Source organism: Pristiophorus japonicus, chromosome 3, assembly GCF_044704955.1.
Source record: "Pristiophorus japonicus isolate sPriJap1 chromosome 3, sPriJap1.hap1, whole genome shotgun sequence".
In the NCBI taxonomy this organism is placed as follows: Eukaryota; Metazoa; Chordata; class Chondrichthyes; family Pristiophoridae; genus Pristiophorus; species Pristiophorus japonicus.
In genome coordinates, this window is record NC_091979.1 from 93,092,500 (window position 1) to 93,117,394 (window position 24,895).

Sequence of the window (24,895 nt, forward strand, 5' to 3'; positions counted from 1 at the left end):
GAAATCGAACTGAACGAGAGGGCATCATTTCGCTGATCGAATTCAATGAGTGGGCCACTCCGATTGTTCCAGTCCTCAGGGGAGACGGCACTGTCAGAATCTGTGGTGATTACAAAGTAACTACAAATCGTTTCTCACTGTAGGATCAATACCCGCTACTGAAGGCAGATGACCTATTTGCGACGCTGGCGGGAGGGAAAACGTTCACGAAGCTGGACTTGACCTCGGCCTACATGGCTCAATTGTGTGGGGCTCAGGCTAAAACGCTCGAAGTGCGTTTTCCTGGCACCTGAAGTGGAGTTCCTGGGGAGAAGAATCGCGGCAAACGGCATCAGGCCCACCGATTCGAAGACGGAGGCAATCAAGAACACACCGAGACCACAGAACATGACGGAGCTGTGGTCGTTTCTAGGACTCCTGAACTATTTTGGTGACTTCTTACCGGGTCTTAGCATATTGTTAGAACCCCTGCACTCTTTACTGCATAGAGATGAATGGGTATGGGGTAAAAGCCAAAAATATGCCTTTGAGAAAGCTAGGAAGCTGTTATGTTCAAACAAATTGCTTGTGTTGTACGATCCATGTAAGCGTTTGGTACTAGCATGTGATGTGTCGTCGTACGGGGTCGGGTGTGTATTGCAACAAGCTAATGAATTTGGGAAATTGCAACCGGTTGCCTATGCATCCAGAAGTCTGTCTAAGGCCGAGAGAGCCTACAGTATGATTGAAAAAGAAGCGTTAGCGTGTGTGTACGGGGTAAAGAAAATGCATCAATATCTGCTCGGGCTCAATATTGAATTGGAAACCGACCATAAGCCACTTATATCCCTCTTTGCTGAAAGCAAGGGGATAAATACGAATGCATCGGCCCGCATCCAGAGATGGGCGCTCACGTTGTCCGCATACAACTACGCCATCCGCCACAAGCCAGGCACAGAAAACTGTGCCGATGCTCTCAGCAGGTTGCCATTACCTACCATAGGGGTGGAGATGGCACAGCCTGCAGATTTAGTTCTGGTAATGGAAGCATTCGAGAGTGAGCAATTACCGGTTACCGCCCGACAGATTAGAACCTGGACGAGCCAGGACCCCTTACTGTCCTTAGTAAAAAAACTGTGTGCTCCACGGGAGTTGGTCTCGTGTACCGTTAGAGATGCAGGAAGAAATAAAGCTGTACCAGCGGCGCAAAGATGAAATGTCCATATAGGCAGACTGCCTTCTATGGGGTAATCGGGTAGTGGTGCCAAAAAAGGGCAGGGACACTTTCATCAGTGATCTCCACAGCACCCACCCGGGCATTGTAATGATGAAAGCGATAGCCAGATGTGGTGGCCCGGTATCGATGCAGACCTAGAGTCCTGCATGCACAAATGCAATACATGTTCACAGTTAAGTAATGCACCCAGGGAGACGCCACTAAGTTTATGGTCCTGGCCTTCCAAACCGTGGTCCAGGGTCCACGTCAACGATGCAGGCCCATTCTTGGGAAAAATGTTCTTAGTGGTTGTAGATGCGTACTCCAAATGGATTGAATGTGGGATAATGTCGGCAAGCACGTCCGCTGCCACCATCGAAAGCCTACGGGCCATGTTCGCCATGCACGGCCTGTCTGATGTCCTTGTAAGCGACAATGGGCCGTGCTTTTCCAGTGCCGAGTTCAAGGAGTTCATGACCCGCAGTGGGATCAAACATGTCACATCTGCCCCGTTTAAACAAGCTTCCAACGGTCAGGCAGAACAAGCAGTTCAAACAATCAAGCAGAGCTTGAAAAGGGTAAGTGAAGGCTCACTGCAGACTCGCTTATCACGAGTCCTGCTTAGTTACCGCACAAGATCCCACTCGCTCACTGGGGTCCCTCCCGCTGAACTGCTCATGAAAAGGGCACTTAACACAGGGCTCTCGTTAGTACACCTTGATCTACACGAACAGGTAGAGAGCAGGCGGCTTCAACAGAATACATATCATGATCGTGCAAATGTGTCACGCGAAATTGAGATAAATGATCCTGTATTTGTGTTAAACTATGGACAAGGTCCCAAGTGGCTCCCTGGCATTGTTTTGGTCAAAGAGGGGAGTAGGGTGTTTGTGGTCAAACTCTTAAATGGACTCACCTGCAGGAAACACACACTCAGATTTAAGGACTATCCACAATAGCCTCTACCTTTTTTGACCCTCCAACATACACACAACTGGCAACCGACCCAGCAGTTGACCACGAAGCAGAACTCATCACCCGCAGCAGCCCAGCAGGACTCACCACCCCCAGCTGCCCAGCAGCCCAGCGAGGGTCCAACAAACGACTCACGAAAACCAGCATTTGCACCAAAGGCGATCAACCAGGGAAAGGAAGGCCCCAGATTGACTCACATTGTAAATAGTTACACTATTGACTTAACGGGGGTGGGGGGTGGGGGGAGTGGGGAAAGAGTGTTGTTATGTATGTAAACCTGTAAATACCATGTCTAACCACCAAAGGGCTTATCTCCTGGAGTATCATGGGATCCCACAATCCCTTGGGAGCACCTATATATAAGGAAGCCTCACAGGCTGGAGAGGCAATCTGAGATCTGTAATAAAGGATTACGGTCACATCTTACTTTGAGCTTGCGGTATCTAGTCTGACTCTTTATTCAAGATATAACAATCATCATCATAGGCAGTCCCTCGGAATCGAGGAAGACTTGCTTCCACGCTTAAAAATGAGTCCTTAGGTAGCTGAACAGTCCAATATGAGAGCCACAATCCCCGTCACAGGTGGGACAAATAGTCATTGAGGGTAAGGGAGGGTGGGATAGATTTGGCGCACGTACCTTCCGCTGCCTGCGCTTGATTTCTGCATGCTCTTAGCGATCAGACTCGAGGTGCTCAGCGCCTTCCTGGATGCACTTCCTCCACTTAGGCCGGTCTTTGGCCAGAGACTCCCAGGTGTTGGTGAGGATGCTGCACTCTATCAGGGAGGCTTTGAGGGTGTCATTGTAACGTTTCCTCTGCCCACCTTTGGCTCATTTGCCGTGAAGGAGTTCCGAGTAGAGCGTTTGCTTTGGGAGTCTCGTGTCTGGCATGCGGCCAATGTGGCCTGCCCAGCAGAGCTGATCAAGTGTGGTCAATGCTTCAATGCTGGGGATGTTGGCCTGGTCAAGACCCATACCTCGGGAACCTCTTATCAACAAGAGCAGACGTTGATAACGAGATTGAACACTGCCTCCAGTGCGCCAATGCAGCCTTCGGCCGCCTGAGGAAAAGAGTGTTTGAAGACCAGGCCCTCAAATCTGCCACCAAGCTCATGGTCTACAGGGCTGTAGTAATACCCGCCCTCCTGTATGGCTCAGAGACATGGACCATGTACAGTAGACACCTCAACTCACTGGAGAAATACCACCAACGATGTCTCTGCAAGATCCTCCAAATCCCCACATTATACTCCATCTGCCAAATGTTTGTCCACTCACTTAGCCTGTCTATATCCCTTTGAAGACTTTTTGTGTCCTCCTCACAACTTGCTTTCCAACCCATCTTTGTAACATCAGCAAACTTGGCTACATTACATTCGGTCCCTTCATCCAAGTAATTCGTATCGATTGTAAATAGTTGAGGCCCCAGCACCGACCCCTGTAGCACCTCACTAGTTACCGTTTGCCAACCATAAAATGACCCATTTATCCCAACTCTCTGTTCTCTGTTAGTTAGCCCAATCCGCAATCCATGCTAATATATTACCCCCAATCCCATGAGCTTTTATCTTGTACAGTAACTTTTCATGTGGCACCTTCTCGAATGCCTTCTGGAAATCCAAATACACCACATCCACTGGTTCCCCCTTATCCACCCTGCTCGTTGCATCCTCAAAGAACTCCAGCAAATTTGTCAAACATGATTTGACTTTCATAAACCATGCTGACTCTGATTGACTGTATTATGCCTTTACAAATGTCTTGCTACTGCTTCTTTAATAATGTACTCCAGCATTTTACCAATGGCAGGTGTTAGTCTAACTGGTCTATAGTTTCCTGCTTTCTGTCTGCCTCCTTTTTTAAATTAGTGGTTTTCCAATCTGCTGGGACCGCCCCAGATTCCAGGGAATTTTGATAGATTACAACCAATGCATCCACTATCTCTGCATCCACTTCTTTTAAGACCCTAGGATGCAAGCCGTCAGGTCCAAGGGACTTGTCCACCTTTAGTCGCATTATTTTACTGAGTACTTTTTCTTCAGTGATAATGATTGTTTTAAGTTCCTCCCTTCCTATAGCCCCTTGATTATCCATTATTGGGATACAAAATATTTGTTCAAAGTCTCTGCCATTTCCCTATTTCCCATTATTAATTCCCCAGTCTCATCCTCTAAGGGACCAACATTTACTTAAACTACTCTCTTCCTTTTTATATACCTGTAGAAACACTTACTGTTTTTATATTTTTGCTAGTTTACTTTCATAATCTATCTTCCCTCTCTTTATAATTTTTTTAGTCGTCCTTTGCAGTTTTTTAAAAGTTTCCCAATCCTCTGGCCTCCCACTAATCTTGGCCACTTTATATGTCATTGTTTTCAATTTGATACCATCCTTTACTTCCTTAGCTAGCAACGGATTGTTCTCCCTTCTCTTAAAGCCTTTCCTTCTCACTGGAATATATCTTTGTTGAGTGTTGTGAAATATCTCCTTAAACGTTCGCCACTGGTTATCAACCATTTTACCCTTTAATCTATTTTCCCAGTCCATTTTAGCCAAGTCTGCCTTCAAACTATAATCTCCTTTATTTAAGATCAGAACACTGGTTTGAGATCCAACTCTCTCACCCTCCAACTGAATTTGAAATTCAATCATGCTATGGTCACTCACTCCTAGAGGATCCGTTACTGGGAGACCATTTAGTAATCCTGTCTCATTACACAGTACCAGATCTAAGATAGCCTGCTCCCTTGTTGGTTCCGCAATGTACTGTTCAAGGAAACCATCCCGGATACACTCTATGAACTCTTCCTCAAGGCCAATTTGATTTGTCCAATCAATATGAAGATTAAAATCGCCCATGATTATTGTCATTCCTTTCTTACTAGCCTGCATTATTTCTTGATTTATACTATGCCCACAAGTGACTTCTTCCCTTTATTGCTTATCTCCACCCAAACTGATTGTACATCTTGATCTCCTGAGCCAATATCATTTCTCACTACTGCACTGATCTCATCCCTTATTAACAGAGCTACCCCACCTCCTTTTCCTTTCTGCCTGTCCTTACAAAATGGCAAATTTCCCCAGAATATTCAGTTCCCATCCTTGGTCACTTTACAACCATGTCTCTGTAATGGCAATCAGATCATACCCATTTAGTTCGACTACTGCCATCAATTCATCTACTTGTTACGAATGCTGCGTGCGTTCAGATATAGAGCTTTTAATTTTGTCTTGTGTATACGCTCCGTTCCTTCCTGTCGGACTCTCGTTATCATTACCCCTATTGTTTCCCTGCACTTTTGCCTTCTCCTTTCCGTTTGTACATTTCCGCTCATCGGATCTCTCCCAACCCTACCGCTCCCCCCGCCCCCAGCCCCACTATTTAGTTGAAAGCCCTATCTGCAGCCGTAGTTACTTGATTCGCCAGGACTCTGGCCCCAGTCTGGTTCAAGTGAATCCCATCCCAATGGAACAGCTCCCTCTCACCCTTGTACTGGTGCCAGTGCCCTATGAATTGAAACCCATTTCTCCCACACCAATCTTTGAGCCACGCGTTCATCTCTGATCTTATTTACCCTATGCAAATTTGCTCGTGGCTCAGGTAGCAATCCAGAGATTATGACCTTTGTGGTTCTGCTTTTTAATTTAGCCCCTAGCTGTTCATACTCCCTCAGCAGGGCCTCTTTCTTTGTCCTACTTACGTGGACCACGACAACTGGATTTTTCCCCGCCCACTCCAAGTTCCAGCCCAGAGGAAATATCCTTAATCCTGGCACCGGGCAGGCAATACAGCCTTTGGGATTCACGCTCTTGACTGCAGAGAACAGCATCTATCCCCCTAACTGTACTGTCCCCTACCACTATCACATTTCTTTTTTACTCCCCCCCCCACTTGAATGGCCCCCTGTACCACGATGCTGTGATCAGTTTGCTCATCCTCCCTGAAGTCCCTGCCCTCGTACAAACAGGGAGCAAGAATCTCGTACCTGTTGGACAAGTGCAAGGGTTGAGGCTCCTCCAATGCTATCTCCTGGGTCCCCATACCTGCCTTACTCGTAGTCACACCCTCCTGTCCCTGACCACGGATCAAATTTGAATGAATTCATCTAAGGGCTGTGACTGCCTCCTGGAACACATCATCCAGGTAATTCTCCCCCTCCCTGATGTGTCGCAGTGTCTGCAGCTCAGACTCCAGCTCATTAACACGGAGCCGAAGTTCCTCGAGAGCCACTTATTGCAGATGTGGTCGCCATGGACCTCAATGGGGTCAACCAGCTCCCACCTGCAACAACAGAAACACACTGCCTGCCCTGCCATCTCTAATGTATTTAATTAATTAAGTTTTCACATTCTGAAAGTTTAGATTTTTAATCCCAGCTCTTAATTTAAACCAATGCCCAAGAAAAAGAAAGACTGACCAACCAATCACTTCCCTGCTGTCCTGTGACATCACACTTTGAATCTTTCTACTTCTTATCCTCCCAGGTCAGTTGGTGCTGGTTGGGCTGGCTGCCTTTATCTCCCGATCGGCTGCTGCTCTCACATTATTTGTGTGCCGCTCCTGGGCAAAGTAATTCTTGAATATGAGCAAACATATTTTTTGCTCAGTGCAATCAGAAATATAGGCTTGTGTAATTTTCTACTTATTTATATTTGTACATGTAGTCTTTATACACAGCCTTTTTTGTACTTCAAGAAGATGTTAGGCTATCTCTTGCTATTTTTCACTCCAATTTATTGTTTAAATTAAGAATGCTAATAAAATCCTTTAGTACAATTCTTTAAGATTGTACAAATTATATATAACCATGCTCTAACACTGTCCTGGCAATAAATTGCAGAGCAAGCTTGGTCGACTTCTATTTCATTCAGATAATGTTGGGTCGGTCAAGGCAGAGGTTACAGAACAAACCATATTCGGGAAAGAGATTTTTTGAGAAACAAGCAGACTTTGGACATTTTCAGGAGTTGTTATTTAGAAGTAGATTCTCCATTGGGTACATCCTTGCCAGTAGCACTGAATATGATCTCTGCTGTTGATTTTCACATTTCTTGCATACTTCGGGATCATGCAGATGTTTTACAAAACTGAGCAATCTACCATCAACACTATTGCATAATAGCAGCTTTGCTTTGGTTGGCAGATTGCCAAATCTGGGTTTTTTTGCAAAATAAGGGAACACCAAAATCATTTTCTACGGTATTGGAGGTAACAGATTGCATGAAATGTTGAAATGCATGCAACTCCACAGAATCCAATCTGACTCTACAGTTGGAAAGGGCTGTCTTTTGTGAATAATCAGATGGTCTGTGATACTTACAATGTTACCCATCTGTTGGCTAATTTCACATGATCGCATTACGACATGTTCATTCTGTCACAATTGACACTCCCCTGGTGGTTTGAGGCTGACAACAATATACACAAGGTTTGCTGTTAGGTGAGAATGTTCTTTTTTTGGAGGATTAAAATGTACCATGACCAGATCCAACACTTTTCTGTATTTTTTCCCTTTTTCGCAGACTGAAATCTTGGTTGATAATTATATTGCTTTATTTCTAAACCTCTGCAGACACAAATTATAATGAGACGCATCCTGCCACAGAATTATTTTACAGTACATTTTGTCCTTCTGAAATGTCATTATCATTGTCATGTCAGATAGTATTTTACCGTACAATCTTCTGAAAATACTTTTGTGTTGTGCTGTATAAAACACTGCCAGTTGTGATTTTCATTTTGAAGAATGTTTTGAAATTATTGGAAAACTTAAATAAACTGTTGGATGAGTGCTATCCAGCTGATATAATTTACTCAGAATATCAAGTCATTTGCTAAAGTTCCACATGTGGATCTTTTAAATAGATTAAGGCTCAGGAATTAATAGAAGATTAATTAGCTAGATTGAAAACTGGCTTAGCAACAGGAAGCAAGATGATAAATAGAAAAAGCTCCATCTGTGGTTACAATGAAAGTGGAGTCTTGTACCTGGCTGTCCTGCTGTTCACAGTAATTCATAAATAAATAATACTTGCAGCATCTTACCATGTTGAACTGTCTCAAAGTATTTCACACAGATGATTATTATTGAAGTGCAATGAGTTGTTAGAAACATAGAAAATAGATGCAGGAGTAGGCCCTTCGGCCCTTCGAGCCTGCACCACCATTCGATAAGATCATGGCTGATCATTCCCTCAGTACCCCTTTCCTGCTTTCTCTCCATACCCCTTCATCCCCTTAGCCGTAAGGGCCATATCTAACTCCCTCTTGAATATATCCAATGAACTGGCATCAACAACTCTTTGCGGCAGGGAATTCCACAGGTTAACAACTCTCTGAGTGAAGAAGTTTCTCCTCATCTCAGTCCTAAATGGCCTACCCCTTATCCTAAGACTGTGTCCCCTGGTTCTGGACTTCCCCAACATCAGGAACATTCTACCCGCATCTAACCTGTCCCGTCCCGTCAGAATCTTATATGTTTCTATGAGATCCTCTCTCATCCTTCTAAACTCCAATGTATAAAGGCCCAGTTGATCCAGTCTCTCCTCATATGTCAGTCCAGCCATCCCGGGAATCAGTCTGGTGAACCTTCACTGCACTCCCTCAATAGCAAGAACGTCCTTCCTCAGATTAGGAGATCAAAACTGAACACAATATTCCAGGTAAGGCCTCACCAAGGCCCTGTACAACTGCAGTAAGACCTCCCTGCTCCTATACTCAAATCCCCTATCTATGAAGGCCAACATGCCATTTGCCTTCTTCACCACCTGCTGTACCTGCATGCCAACTTTCAATGACTGATGAACCATGACACCCAGGTCTCGTTGCACCTTCCCTTTTCCTAATCTGCTGCCATTCAGATAATATTCTGCCTTCATGTTTTTGGCCCCAAAGTGGATAACCTCACATTTATCCACATTATACTGTATCCACCATGCATTTGCCCATTCACCTAACCTGTCTAAGTCACCCTGCAGCCTCTTAGCATCCCCCTCACAGCTCACACTGCCACCCAGTTTAGTGTCATCTGCAAACTTGGAGATATTACACTCAATTCCTTCATTCAAATCATTTTTATGCAGGCAAATGCAGCAGCAATTCTGTACCAATAAACTCATGTAAACCAACCTACAGCATTGAGAGGAATGACCAGTTTATCTTTTATTTTGTGGCATTGGTTAAGGAAAGAATGTTGATCAGGACATCAAGAAAACTTTGTACTCTTCTTTGAATACTAGTATGGGGTATTAACCACTTACTTGAACCACTGGAACAGGTAGCTAAGCTCATAATTTAACATATTATTCAAAGAACAACATCCCTGACAATGTCAGAATCTCTCAGTGCTGAACTGGAGTGTCAGTACAAGTTACAAAACTCTTGATATCAAACTCAAACTGTAAATCTTGTGGACCAGAAGCATGAGTGCTTAGACTGAAGCCACGCAACACTAAATTAAAAATTTTGGAAAGTGTTTCTTGTATAATATTGTCAAGTTGATTGTTTGTACCATGTGATGCACCCAGGTGACCAGTACAAGAAAGATAAACAACATGCAGATAAATTAACAGATGGGCTAAGGAATAGTAAAATATACTTGTGGAAGGTCATCTGGATGAGACAGGTTTCTCTTCCCCAGAAATGATGACAGTGGACAAAAGGTTGAAACCTTCTCTCCTACACTATTTGACATGCATATTGACCTGATTGATCTGTCTCCCTCTTTCTCTAATAGGTCCACATTACTATCCTGGAAGTCCTTTTCTTCAATCTTTTCCCGAGCCCCTGAAATTCCATTCATTTTCACCCACCTGTTGGTGCCCACCCGAAACCACATGATCTCTTGGGAGAGACAAAAAAAGATTTAAAAACCCAGGCCAATTTGGGAAAAAACATCTGGGAAGTACCTCTCCGATCCATTTAGGTGATCAAAACTAGTCCAGGCGATCACTCTGGCTATTAAATTCCCTGCAGTATCTACCTTTTAAGAACATAAAAAATAGGAACAGAAGTAGGCCATACGGCCCCTTGAGTCTGCTCCGCTATTCAATAAGATCATGGCTGATCTGATCATGGACTCAGTTCCACTTCCCTGCCCGCTCCCCATAACCCCTTATTCCTGTAAGGGGTGGTTTTCAGGGGATCAGCTTTCCCTTCTGACCTTATATGAGCGGTTTCGAATCGCTCCCACACCCTTGGTTCTAGACTCTGGAATAATGAAGGGACTGTGACAGACTTGGACAGACAATCAGTTTCAAGGTAGGAAGCAGGTATGGCTTTATTGTGTTTAAAAAGAAGTAAAAGGCACACCTTTAATAACACACACAGAATTGTGATACCAATACACACTGAGGGGTACAACACATTGAATAAAATGTCAAAATACAGCCTGTGGGGAAAAGAATACAGCTGAAACTCTAAATGGGGTAAAGAGGAGAATGCAGATACATTTACACAAGTTATCCCAGCCTCCCCCTCCCAATTCCCCTAACTAACTAAGTTATAGCTCTGGGAGTTCAGGGGGTTATGCTCACCAATCCCTTTTGACAGTTGTCGGTGAATAGCGGTTTCGGGATTCGCTGTACTTTGCCTTCTAGGCGAGCCATACCCCGGACGGAGGAGTCCCCAATCTGCTGGGACCTCTCCAGAATCCAGAGAATTTTGGTAAATTACAACCAATGCATCCACAATCCCTGCCGCTACTTCTCTTAAGACCCTAGGATGCAAGCCATTAGGTCCAGGCGATTTATCTGCCTTTAGTCCCATTATCTTACTGAGTACCACCTCCTTTGTGATTGTGATTGTGTTAAGTTACTCCCCCCCATAGCCCCTCGACTATCCAGTCGGAATATTGTTAGTGTCCTCTACCGTAAAGACTAACACAAAATATTTGTTCAGAATTTCTGCCATCTCCATGTTCCCCATTACTAATTCCCCGGTCTCGTCCTCTCAGGGACAAACATTTACTTTAGCCACCCTTTTTCTTTTTAAATAACTATAGAAACTCTTGCTATCTGTTTTTATAATTTGCGCTAGTTTACTTTCATAGTCTATCTTTCCTTTCTTAATCATTTTTTTAGTCGTTCTTTGCTGGCTTTTAAAAGCTTCCCAGTCTTCTGTCCTCCCACTAGTTTTGGCCATTTTGTATGCCCTTTGTAAGAGGTGATCTCCACCACAGCCAGAAACAAATTCAGCTTTCGCTTGAAGGAATTCAGTGAGTCTGCATCCACCATGTGAAACGGCAGCTTGTTCCAGAGGTCTACTATTCTCTGGGAAAAGATCCACCTCCTGACATCTAACCTAGATCTAGCCTGAAACAACTTACATTTGTGCCTCCTACTCCTGACTAACCTATTTAATTGAAATAAACGGTCAGCTGGAAAACTGTCTATTCCCGTCATTATCTTATAAACCTCAATCATATACCCCCTAAGTAACAGAGTCCCAACTCTTTTAGCCGATCTTGATAACTAAGATGCTTTAGACTTGGAATTAATCTAGTGGCCCGCTTCTGCACCCTTTCCAGAGCCTCAATATCACCCACCATGTGAGGAGACCAAAACTGGACACAGTATTCCAAGTGCGGCCTGACTTAAGGTCTTGTACAAGGACAAAACAGTATGACTCATCATATACCCAATGGTCCTATGGATACACCCTAACACCCTATTTGCTCCAGCTATTGCTGCACGGCATTGCTTGTGTACCTTTCAGGATGTATGCACTTGAATGCCCAAATCTCTTTCTATCTCCACCATCTTTGATGCCTTTCCCTGGAGGGTGTATGAATGTTGAGCATTTGCCCTGCCTACATGCATAACACTTCATTTATCTAAGTTAGACAGTATGTTCTGGTCTTGAGCCCAATCTCCCAACACATTAAGATCTGTCTGAATCAGACGAGCCTCTTCTACAGTGCTAGCACTCGCACATATCTTGGTATCATTTGCAAATTTGCAAATTGTGCCGCCAACCCCTGAATCCAGATCATTAATAAAAATAGTAAAAAACAGCGGTCCCAACATTGATCGCTGCGGGACACCACTGGTGACTGGTCGCCAAACAGATCCAAATCCATCTATAACTACTCTTTGTCTGCATCCTGCCAGCCAGTTCTGAATTCAGCTCAATATATTTCCACTAATACCAGAGGCTCCGATCTTATAGAGAAGCTTCTTATGAGGTACCTTGTCAAAAGCTTTTTGGAAATCCAAGTAGACAATGTCTACTGGGCTTCCCTCATCCACCAACTTTGTAACATTTTCAAAATATACATTAGATTTGTGAGAAATGACCTATTTTTTATGAAGCCATGTTGGGTGTCCTGAATATGTCCTTCCCTATCCAAGTATTCATATATTGCATCCCTTATGATTCTTTCAAGCATCTTACCTATTACTGATGTTAAACTGATGGGCCTATAGTTACCCGGGTCTGCCTTGTCATCTTTTATTTTAAATGGGGACTTCATTAGCCTTCTTCTAATCTGTAGGAACCATTCCAGAGTGCAGTAAGCTATTAAAAATACAGGCCAGGGGCTCGCACAGCACATGTCCCATCTCCTGGAGGACCCTCGGGTGAATATCATCTGGCCCTGCTGCTCTATCTAAAAGATGGAGATGAGGAGGAATCTCTTCTCTCATAGAGGGTTGTGAATCTTTGGAATTCTCTACCCCAGGGAGCTGTGGAGGCTGAGTCGTTGAATATATTCAAGACGGAGATAGACAGATTTTTGAACTACAGGGGAGTCAAGGGTTATGGGGAAGAGGCAGGAAAGTGGAGTTGAGGCCAAGATCAGATCAGCCATGATCTTATTGAACGGCAGAGCAAGCTCGAGGGGCCAAACGGCCTACTCCTGCTTCTATTTCTTATGAAAGGGGATGGCACTGGGAATTGGCACAGAGTCATACTGGGTAGATCTGACAGATAGAAAGGGTAAAAAGATACTGGTATAAATAATGTAATTGGGATTGGATTATTTGGAAAGGAAAATTGTGCCAGAGGACTGGAGAGTGGCAAATGTTACTCCCTTCTTCAGAAAATAAAGGGATTCACCAGGAAATTACAGAGCAATTAGTCTTACTTCAGTTGTTGGTGAAGCATGAGTTAATCAGGGACAGTCAACATGTGAATCTAAAAGACAGGCTGTGCGAAATCATGGTTACAGAATTCTTTGGAATATGAACAGACCAGTTAGTTAAATGAAATGTAATCAACATGGTTTATCTGGATTTGCATAAACCACATAATAGACTTATGGCAAGGATAATGGCATATGGAGTAATAACGATGACAACAACTTGTATTTATATAGTGCTTTTAATTTTGTAAAACATCCCAAGGCGCTTCACAGGAGCGTTCTGAAACAAAAGTTTACACCGAGCCACAAAATAAATTACGGCAGATGACCAAAAGTTTGGTTAAAGAGGTAGGTTTTAAGGAGCGTCTTCAGGGAGGAATGAGAGGTAGAGAGGTTTAGGGAGGGAATTCCAGAGCTTAGGGCCTTGGCAGCTGATAGCACGGCCACCAATGGTGGAGCGATTAAAATCGGGGATGCTCAAGAGCGTAGAATTAGAGGAGCACAGATATCTCAGGGTGGGGGGGGGGGTTGGGGTGCTGGAGGAGATTACAGAGAAAGGGAGGGGCAAGGTCATGGAGGGATTTCAAAACAAGGATGAGAATTTTAAAATCAAGGCATTGCTTAACCGGGAGCCAAACTACGTCAGTGAGCACAGGGGTGATGGGCGAACGGGACTTGGTGTGAGGTTCAGAAGACCTCAAATTTATGGAAGATAGAACGTGGGAGGCCTTGGAGTTCCAAGGAGTGTGTTGGAACAGTCAAGTCTAGAAATCACCTATGCATGGATGATGGTTTCAGCAGCAGATGAGCTAAGGCAAGGGCAGAATCGGATAATGTTCCGGAGGTGGAAAAAGACGGTCTTACTGATGGTGTAGATATGTGGCGGTATGCTCATTTTGGGGTGAAATATGACACCAAGGTTGTGAACATTCGGGTTCAGCCTCAGTTGCCAGGGAGAGGGATGGAGTCGGTGGCTAGGGAACGGAGTTCGTGGTGGGGACCAAAGACAGCGGCTTTGGTGTTCCCAATATCGAGTTGGAGGAAATTTCTGCTCATCCAGCACTGGATATTGGATAAGCAGTCTGACAAGTTAGAGACAGTGGAGGAGTCAAGAGAGGCGGTGGTGAGGTAGAGTTGGGTGTCGTTGCTGTGTTTTTGGATGATGTCGCCGAGGGGTAGCATGTCGATGAGAAATAGGAGGGGGCCAAAGATAGATGTTTGGGGGACAGCAGAGGTAACAGTGTGGGAGTGGGAAGAGAAGCCGTTGCAGGTGATTCTCTGGCTACGATTAGATAGACAAAAATGGAACCAGGTGAGTGCAATCCCACCCAGCAAGACCACGGTTGAAAGACATTGAGAGGAGGAATGTATGGTCAACTGTGTCAAAGGCTGCAGAGAGGTCGAGAAGGACGAGCAGCGATAGTTTACCTTTGTCACAGTCACATAGGATGTCATTTGTGACTTTGATAAGAGCTGTTTCGGTACTGTTTCGGCAGTCAGAGGCGGGAGTTCGTGGCGTTGGTGAGGCCGACAAAAGGCCCAGTGGCAGCGAGAGGCGGCGGCAGTCAGAGGCGGGAGTTCGTGGCATTGGTGAGGCCTACAAAAGGCCCAGCTGCAGCGGGAGGCGGTAGAAGTCGGAGGCGGGAGTTTGTGGCGTTGGTGAGGCCTACAAAAGGCGAGCTTGTGCAGCTCCAGCCGGGAGAAAAAGCAAAAAAGTAGAAAGAAATCAAAAGGTGATGTCAGAGCCAAAGGGGTAAGTGATTGGCTGGTGATTGGTGAGTAGCTTTTTTTTCTTTTTTATATCAGTAAGTAACCTGTGAACAGTGTTGTCGCCAAATTAAATGTATCTAAGGGTTAAGTCATGGCAGGAGAGCTCGGTCACGTGAAATGCTCCTCCTGTACTATATGGGAACTCAGGGACACTTCCAGTGTCCCTGACGACTACGTGTGTGGGAAGTGTATCCGCCTCCAGCTCCTGACGGACTGCGTTGCGGAATTGGAGCTCAGGGTGGATTCACTCTGGAGCATCCACGATGCTGAGAATGATGTGAGTAGCACGTTTAGCGAGTTGGTCATACCGCAGGTGAAAGGTCCACAGCCAGATAGGGAATGGAAGGCCAGCAGGAAGAACAGTGCAAGGAAGGTAGTGCAGGGGTCCCCTGCGGTCATCCTCCTGCAAAACAGATACACCGCTTTGAGTACTGTTGAGGGGGATGACTCATCAGGGGAGGGCAACAGCAGCCAAGTTCATGGCACCGTGGCTGGCTCTGCTGCACAGGAGGGCAGGAAAAAGAGTGGGAGAGCGATAGTGATAGGGGATTCAATTGTAAGGGGAATAGATAGGCGTTTCTGCGGCCGCAACCAAGACTCCAGGATGGTATGTTGCCTCCCTGGTGCAAGGGTCAAGGATGTCTCGGAACGGGTGCAGGACATTCTGAAAAGGGTGAACAGCCAGTTGTCGTGGTGCACATTGGTACCAACGATTATAGGTAAAAAAAGGGATGAGGTCCTACGAGACGAATTTAAGGAGCTTGGAGCTAAATTAAAAAGTAGGACCTCAAAAGTAGTAATCTCGGGATTGCTACCAGTGCCACATGCTAGTCAGAGTAGGAATCGCAGGATAGCTCAGATGAATACGTGGCTTGAGCAGTGGTGCAGCAGGGAGGGATTCAAATTCCTGGGGCATTGGAACTGGTTCTGGGGGAGGTGGGACCAGTACAAACCAGATGGTCTGCACCTAGGCAGGACCGGAACCAATGTCCGAGGGGGAGTGTTTGCAAGTGCTGTTGGGGATGAGTTAAACTAATATGGCAGGGGGATGGGAACCAATGCAGGGAGACAGAGGGAAACAAAATGGAGACAGAAGCAAAAGACAGAAAGGAGATGAGTAAAAGTGGAGGGCAGAGAAACCCAAAGCAAAAAACAAAAAGGGCCACTGTACAGCAAAATTCTAAAGGGTCAAAGTGTAATAAAAAGGCAAGCCTGAAAGCTCGGTGCCTCAATGCGAGGGGTATTCGGAACCCAGGAGAGGGCTCTGAGCTAGTTAGAGTGGGTGAGAGCTCAGATGAACAGGGCCCCAAGAAAGAATGCAAAAGGCAGGAGGCAACAGAGCAGAGTAGCACTGGAGTAAGTGCAAACCACAAGGTGATAGGAAGGGACAATATGTATGAATATAAAGGGGCTGCAGAAGGGGTCAAAACTAAAAATCATGGTTTAAAAACTAGGATTAAAACACTCTACCTAAATGCACGCAGCATTCGAAATAAAGTAAATGAGTTGACGGCACAAATCATTACAAATGGGTATGATTTGGTGGCCATTATAGAAACGTGGTTGCAGGGTGGCCAAGACTGGGAATTAAACATACAGGGGTATCTGACTATTCGGAAAGATAGGCAAGAAGGGAAAGGAGGTGGGGTAGCTCTGTTAATGAAGGATGATATCAGGGCAGTTGTGAGAGACGATATTGGCTCTAATGAACAAAATGTTGAATCATTGTGGGTGGAGATTAGATATAGTAAGGGGAAAAAGTCACTGGTGGACGTAGTTTATAGGCCCCCAAATAATAACTTCACGGTGGGGCGGACAATAATCAAGGGAATAATGGAGGCATGTGAAAAAGGAACGGCAGTAATCATGGGGGATTTTAACCTACATATCGATTGGTTAAATCAAATCGCACGGGGTCGCGTGGAGGAGGAATTCATAGAATACATACAGGATTGTTTCTCAGAACAGTATGTTACAGAACCTATAAGGGAGCAAGCTATCTTAGATCTGGTCCTGTGTAATGGGACAGGAATAATAAACGATCTCCTCGTAAAAGATCCTCTCGGAATGAGTGATCGCAGTATGGTTGAATTTGTAATACAGATTGAGGGTGAGGAAGTAGTGTCTCAAACGAGCGTACTATGCTTAAACAAAGGGGACTACAGTGGGATGAGGGCAGAAGTGGCTAAAGTAGACTGGGAACACAGACTAAACGGTGGCACAATTGAGGAACAGTGGAGGACTTTTAAGGAGCTCTTTCATAGTGCTCAACAAAAATATATTCCAGTGAAAAAGAAGGCGGTAAGAGAAGGGATAACCAGCCGTGGATAACCAAGGAAATAAAGGAGAGTATCAAATTAAAAACCAATGCGTATAAGGTGGCCAAGGTTCGTGGGAAATTAGAAGATTGGGAAATTTTAAACGACAGTAAAGAATGACTAAGAAAGCAATAAAGAAAGGAAAGATAGATTACGAAAGTAAACTTGCACAACACATAAAAACAGATAGTAAAAGCTTTTACTGATATATAAAACGGAAGTGAGTGACTAAAGTAAATGTTGGCCCCTTAGAAGATGAGAAGGGGGATTTAACAATGGGAAATGTGGAAATGGCTGAGACCTTAAACAATTATTTTGCTTCGGTCTTCACAGTGGAAGACACAAAAGCCATGCCAAAAATTGCTGGTCACGGGAATGTGGGGAGGACCTTGAGACAATCACTATCACCGCGGGGTAGTGCTGGACAGGCTAATGGGACTCAAGGTCGACAAGTCCCCTGGTCCTGATGAAATGCATCCCAGGGTATTAAAAGAGATGGCGGAAGTTATAGCAGATGCATTCGTTATAATCTACCAAAATTCTCTGGACTCTGGGGAGGTACCAGCGGATTGGAAAGCAGCTAATGTAACGCCTCTGTTTAAAAAAGGGGGCAGACAAAAGGCAGGTAACTATAGGCCGGTTACTTTAACATCTGTACTGGGGAAAATGCTTGAAGCTATCATTAAGGAAGAAATAGCGGGACATCTAGATAGGAATAGTGCAATCAAGCAGACGCAACATGGATTCATGAAGGGGAAATCATATTTAACTAATTTACTGGAATTCTTTGAGGATGTAACGAGCATGGTGGATAGAGGTGTACCGATGGATGTGGTGTATTTAGAGTTCCAAAAGGCATTCGATAAGGTGCCACACAAAAGGTTACTGCAGAAGATAAAGGTACGTGGAGTCAGAGGAAATGTATTAGCATGGATAGAGAATTGGCTGGCTAACAGAAAGCAGAGAGTCGGGATAAATGGGTCCTTTTCGGGTTGGAAATCGGTGGTTAGTGGTGTGCCACAGGGATCGGTGCTGGGACCACAACTGTTTACAATATACATCGATGACCTGGAAGAGGGGACAGAGTGTAGTGTAACAAAATTTGCAGATGACACAAAGATTAGTGGTAAAGCAGGTTGTGCAGAGGACACAGAGAGGCTGCAAAGAGATGTAGAAAGGTTAAGCGAATGGGCTAAGGTTTGGCAGATGGAATACAATGTCGGAAAATGTGAGGTCATCCACCTTGGGGAAAAAAACAGTAAAAGGGAATATTATTTGAATGGGGAGAAATTACAACATACTGCGGTGCAGAGGGACTTGGGTGCATGAATCCCAAAAAGTTAGTTTGCAGGTGCAGCAGGTAATCAGGAAGGTGATGGAATGTTGTCCTTCATTGCGAGAGGGATGGAGTACAAAAGCAGGGAGGTCCTACTGCAACTGTACAGGGTATTGGTGAGGCCGCACCTGGAGTACGGCGTGCAGTTTTGGTCACCTTACTTAAGGAAGGATATACTAGCTTTGGAGGGGGTACAGAGACATTCACTTGGCTGATTCCGGAGATGAGGGGGTTACCTAATGATGATAGATTGAGTAGACTGGGTCTTTACTTGTTGGAGTTCAGAAGGATGAGTGGTAAACGTATAGAAACATTTAAAATAATGAAAGGTATAGACAAGATAGAGGCAGAGAGGTTGTTTCCACTGGTCGGGGAGACTAGAACGAGGGGGCACAGCCTCAAAATACGGGGGAACCAATTCAAAACCAAGTTGAGAAGGAATTTCTTTTCACAGAGGATTGTGAATCTGTGGAATTCTGTGTCCAAGGAAGCAGTTGAGGCTAGCTCATTGAATGTATTCAAATCACAGATAGATAGATTTTTAACCAATAAGGGAATTAAGGGTTATGGGGAGCGGGCGGGTAAGTGGAGCTGAGTCCACGGCCAGATCAGCCATGATCTTGTTGAATGGCGGAGCAGGCTCGAGGGGCTAGATAAGAACATAAGAATTAGGAACAGGAGTAGGTCATCTATCCATGCTAATACATTTCCTCTGACTCCGCGTACCTCTATCTTCTGCAGTAACCTTTTGTGTGGCACCTTATCGAATGCCTTTTGAAAATCTAAATACACCACATCCATCGGTACACCTCTATCCACCATGCTCGTTATATCCTCAAAGAATTCCAGTAAATTAGTTAAACATGATTTCCTCTTCATGAATCCATGTTGCGTCTGCTTGATTGCACTATTCCTATCTAGATGTCCCGCTATTTCTTCCTTAATGATAGCTTCAAGCATTTTCCCCACTACAGATGTTAAACTAACCGGCCTATAGTTACCTGTCTTTTGTCTGCCCCCATTTTTAAACAGAGGCGTTACATTAGCTGCTTTCCAATCCGCTGGTACCTCCCCAGAGTCCAGAGAATTTTGGTAGATTATAACGAATGCATCTGCTGTAACTTCCGCCATCTCTTTTAATACCCTGGGATGCATTTCATCAGGACCAGGGGACTTGTCTACCTTGAATCCCATTAGCCTGTCCAGCACTACCCCCCTGGTGATAGTGATTGTCTCAAGGTCCTCCCTTCCCACATTCCTGTGACCAGCAATTTTTGGCATGGTTTTTGTATCTTCCACTGTGAAGACTGAAGCAAAATAATTGTTTAAGGTCTCAGCCATTTCCACATTTACCATTATTAAATCCCCCTTCTCATCTTCTAAGGGACCAACATTTACTTCAGTCACTCTTTTCCGTTTTATATATCTGTAAAAGCTTTTACTGTTTTTATGTTTTGCGCAAGTTTACCTTCGAAATCTATCTTTCCTTTCTTTATTGCATTTTTAGTCATTCTTTGCTGTTGTTTAAAATTTTCCCAATCCTCTAAGTTTCCCACTAACCTTGGCCACCTTATACGCATTGGTCTTTGATTTGATACTCTCCTTTATTTCCTTGGTTATCCACGGCTGGTTATCCCTTCTCTTTCCGCCCTTCTTTTTCACTGGAATATATTTTTGTTGTGCACTATGAAAGAGCTCCTTAAAAGTCCTCCACTGTTCCTCAATTGTGCCACCGTTTAGTCTGTATTTCCAGTCTACTTTAGCCAACTCTGCCCTCATCCCACTGTAGTCCCCTTTGTTTAAGCATAGTACGCTCGTTTCTGACACAACTTCTTCACCCTCAATCTGTATTACAAATTCAACCATACTGTGATCACTCATTCTGAGAGGATCTTTTACGAGGAGATTGTTTATTTTTCCTGTCTCATTACACAAGACCAGATCTAAGATAGCTTGCTCCATTGTAGGTTCTGTTACATACTGTTCTGAGAAACAATCCCGTATGCATTCTATGAATTCCTCCTCCAGGCTACCGCGTGCGATTTGAGTTGACCAATCGATATGTAGGTTAAAATACCCCATGACTACTGCCGTTCCTTTTTCACATGCCTCCATTATTCCCTTGATTATTGCCCGCCCCACCGTGAAGTTATTATTTGGGGGCCTATAAACTATGCCCATCAGTGACATTTTCCCCTTACTATCTCTAATGTCCACCCACAATGATTCAACATTTTGTTCATTAGAGCCAATATTGTCTCTCACAACTGCCCTGATATCATCCTTTATTAACAGAGCTACCCCACCTCCTTTCCCTTCTTGTCTATCTTTCCGAATCGTCAGATACCCCTGTATGTTTAATTCCCAGTCTTGGCCACCCTGCAAACATGTTTCTGTAATGGCCACCAAATCATACCCATTTGTAATGATTTGTGCCGTCAACTCATTTACTTTATTTCGAATGCTGCGTGCATTTAGGTAGAGTGTTTTAATCCTAGTTTTTAAACCATGATTTTTAGTTTTGACCCCTCCTGCAGCCCCTTTATATTCAGTGGCCCTTTTTGTTTTTTGCCTTGGGTTTCTCTGCCCTCCACTTTTACTCATCTCCTTTCTGTCTTTTGCTTTTGTCTCCTTTTTGTTTCCCTCTGTCTCCCTGCATTGGTTCCCATCCCCCTGCCATATTAGTTTAACTCCTCCCCACAACACTTGCAAACACTCCCCCAAGGACATTGGTTCCGGTCCTGCCTACTCCTGTTCCTAATTCTGATGTTCTTATGTACTAAGTTCCAGGAAAGATGGGCACAGATTTGGGAAGCTACAATACATTCAAGGACGTTCAAGAATTTAAGAAAATGTGGCCCTGTGAATAGAGGGATGGTGGGACAGCAAAAGTAAAAGGCTGGGGGGTATAAGAAAGTTTCTCAGATTGGAAAGATGTGGTTAGCGGTGAATCACAGGTTTTTGTGTTAGGGCCACTTTTATTTGCTGATGACAAAGATTGTGCATGATTGGAGAAAGACATAGATAGGCTGGCATGATGTGCAGATAGGTGGCAGATGCATTTGACTAGATAAATATGAAATAATACATCTCAGAAATAATATTGAAAGGAAATAACTTAAATTGTTAATTTTAAATGGAAGTGAGGAGTGGTGTGAAAATACATGTCATTGAAGATCGCAGGACAAGTAAATAAGGCCATTCAAATGCATAATCCTTACTTTTGTGAACAAAGGGTAATGTTTAATTGAACAAGGTCTGTAGCCATTTTGCGGGTATTTCGTCCCAATTTTCAGCAGTGGAAAAAATGGGATTGAGTTGGGACAGAATTTGAATATGCTAAAGCTTATCCGAAGAATTTGATCAGTTGCACATGTCGCAAGGATTAGAAAGTCTGATGAGGAAACTAACCTTAAAGATTTGCAGCTCACCATTACATTGGAAGATGTGGCAGGGACAGAAAAGTAAAGTAATTGATCACATGGTATAATGGAGAGCTGTGGGTCGCACTGCTCCCTTTGATGCTGAAGAGTTGAAGGTCCTGCTGCAAGAGATACACCAAAGGAGTACAAAGCCCTACAATGGGGTTGTAACCACCCTTTAGTAAAAGCAGTGCAAGCTGAATTGAAGGACATTGCTGATTCATTCCATGTAATCATCTGGGTCCTTTGCACCCGACTACAAAGAAAAATAAATTTGCTAGTACCAAGAGGAAAGCAATGGCAAGTGTGTTCCTCACTTTCTTGTGGGTTGTAATGGATGCAGCTGGAATGCCTTAGATGTCATACTCCTACATTTGATGGCTCCTTATGAACACTTCGTCATCTGAAGCAACCAACACTTTTCGTTACAATTCAGTCGCAGGGCATTTGAAATTGGAACATTCTAGTCTGTGTGGAGAAACATGCAGATACTGATATCAAACCTCCCAAGAAAATGTGGTGGCAACCATAAGAAATAGGAGCAGGAGTAGACCATTTGACCCCTCAAGCCTGCTCCGCCATTCAATGAGATCATGGCTGATCTGATATATTGGCCTCACCTCCCGCTCCCCATAACCCTTGACTCCCTTGTCTTTTAAAAGTCTATCTCCACCTTAAATACATTCAATGATCCAGCAGCTCTCTGAGGTAGAGATTTCCAAAAATTCACGACCCTCAGAGAAGAAATTCCTCATTTCCGTTTTCAATGGGCGACCCCCTATTCTGAAACTATGCCCCCTAGTTCTAGATTCCCCCATGAGGGGAAAACATTCTCTCTGCATCGATCCTGTCAAGCCTCCTCAGAATCTTACACATTTCAATAAGATCACCTCTTATTCTTCTAAACTCCAACAAGTATAGGCCCAACCTGCTCAACCTTTTTTCATATGACAACCCCTTCATCTCAGGAATTAACCTCGTGAACTGCCTCCATTGCAAGTATCACATCTCAAAAGACCTCTGCCGCCCATTCCGGAGACCATTGTTGTATAAAAACAAAATACTGTGGATGCTGGAGTCTGAAATAACAGAAAATGCTGGAAATCTCAGCAGGTTATGCAGCATCTGTGGAGAGAAAGAGTTAACGTTTCAGGTCTGTAAGCCTTCATCCGAACTGCTGACGGACACATTGATAACCACTGTTATATATCCAGTTTGACTCCAGCTAGTGTCTGCCACATGTACCTCGAACCCCAAAACCAAAATAATATTCTTTGGGCGCTCAAATATTTGTTGCTTAAAGTGTCAACCCCATATGTCTCCTATTCTTCGTCAGATCACAAACGCCAGAGGTCACCTTGCACACATCAAGGATCACCCTGCGCTAATGCTCTTAGCCAAAAGGCCTAGAGCCCAAGCACCGTTCCTGGAAGTACTGCAATACCAGGTTCGTGTCATGGAGGTGGATGGGTCAGCAACCCCACACACCTCCGTGGAGGTGGATGGGTCAAGCCACCCCACCCACCTTCTATTTCCAAAAAGCATAGGAGAACCACGTTGGGGTCATGGTTACTCCCCTGTCAGGTCAGTTACGCATGATCTTAGCCAAAAGGCCGAGAAGCGACGTTGGGCTCATGGTTACTCCCTCCTTGTTGCAACTGCACGGCAACAGCTGCCATTGTTGGGGGTGGGGAGCCGGAGTCACTCGGTACAAGCCGCAGGAAGATTGGCCCGGGGAATCGGCACTTTCTGACCGTTGGTGGCCTCGCGCCGCCCCGTGGTTTGTATTTTCGCTCGAGCCGCTGACCGCAACGGGCAGCACAGCACCACGCGGCCCGGGCTGATCATCAACTGCAGCTGACACGGATACCAACCAACAAAGGGGGTTAGCAAGGGCACTCACCAGAGTAAGCGATTCGAGAGAAAAAAAAACAAGAAGTTTGTGGTAGTTTCCCCCCCCCCCCCCTCCCCGCTCGTTATACGACCCCCCCCCACGCGGCCACGTCCCCGCTTCCTTTGGCAAGGCCGCGGCCGATCATTGGCTCCGGGCTGTGAGCGGGGCAACGAAGACTGGCGAGGGAAAAAGGGAAACCAGCAGAAACAGCATCCTGACAGCAACATGGAGAGCAATGTGAGTGTGGAGCGGAACTGTCAGAATAAAGGAGACACGCAGGCAAACGGCAGTAAGGGCCAGGAGAAGTGCGCGAGTGTCCAGAAAGAGGAGAGAAAGGTATGAGCTGTCACACCGTGAAATTCCCACTGTGCGGTCGTCGAGACGATGCTTTGAACTTTCTACATGGTAGAACTCAAATTACAAGCTGATAAATAAAGGCCTTTCTGCTTTTAGTTCAGAACTTGATGCTAAAATTCATAGGGGAAATCGGCCAACAAGTGTTGTCTACCAAAACTTAAATGGACACACTGATACTCCAGAAATATCTCAATGAACTGTCTTGTATTTGAAATAAGCTTTAATCGCCAGGAATTGACGATGTACTGTGAAAAGGGTTGCAAAGTAAATAAACGTTGCGTCATTCTGCTTTTGTACTGTGCTATTCGGTAGTCTGCATCATGTGATCCTACTGATACATTGAATGTTTTAAATATTAGAATTGGTGTGTAAGATATATATCGGAATATTATCTATATATATTGCAGCCAATGAATTACTTTTTAAGTATAGTCATTATTTTCAAACTAAATGTGGTAACCAAATTGTGCATAGCAAGGTCCATCAAAAAGGAAATGAGATAAATAACAATAACTTGCATTGATATAGTGCATTTAACATAGT

General features: G+C 44.5%; 1 protein-coding gene and 1 pseudogene across 5 annotated transcripts in view; one reads left to right on the forward strand and one right to left on the reverse strand.

Annotated features, from left to right (window-relative positions):
- Positions 1 to 23,552: 23,552 nt before the first annotated feature.
- LOC139260605 (U2 spliceosomal RNA) lies at positions 23,553 to 23,726 on the reverse strand (annotated as a pseudogene).
- Positions 23,725 to 24,895, forward strand: part of LOC139259794 (RNA-binding motif, single-stranded-interacting protein 1-like) — a 769,398-nt gene continuing 768,227 nt past the window's right edge. For 3 of the 5 annotated variants that reach the window (XM_070875543.1, XM_070875544.1, XM_070875545.1), the window contains exon 1: positions 23,725 to 24,331. In XM_070875543.1, coding sequence (XP_070731644.1) covers positions 24,221 to 24,331 — 111 coding nt within the window. In that variant the 5' untranslated portion in view covers positions 23,725 to 24,220. The remainder of the gene's footprint in view (positions 24,332 to 24,895) is intronic. The other 2 variants (XM_070875548.1, XM_070875547.1) reach the window with 2 other exon arrangements.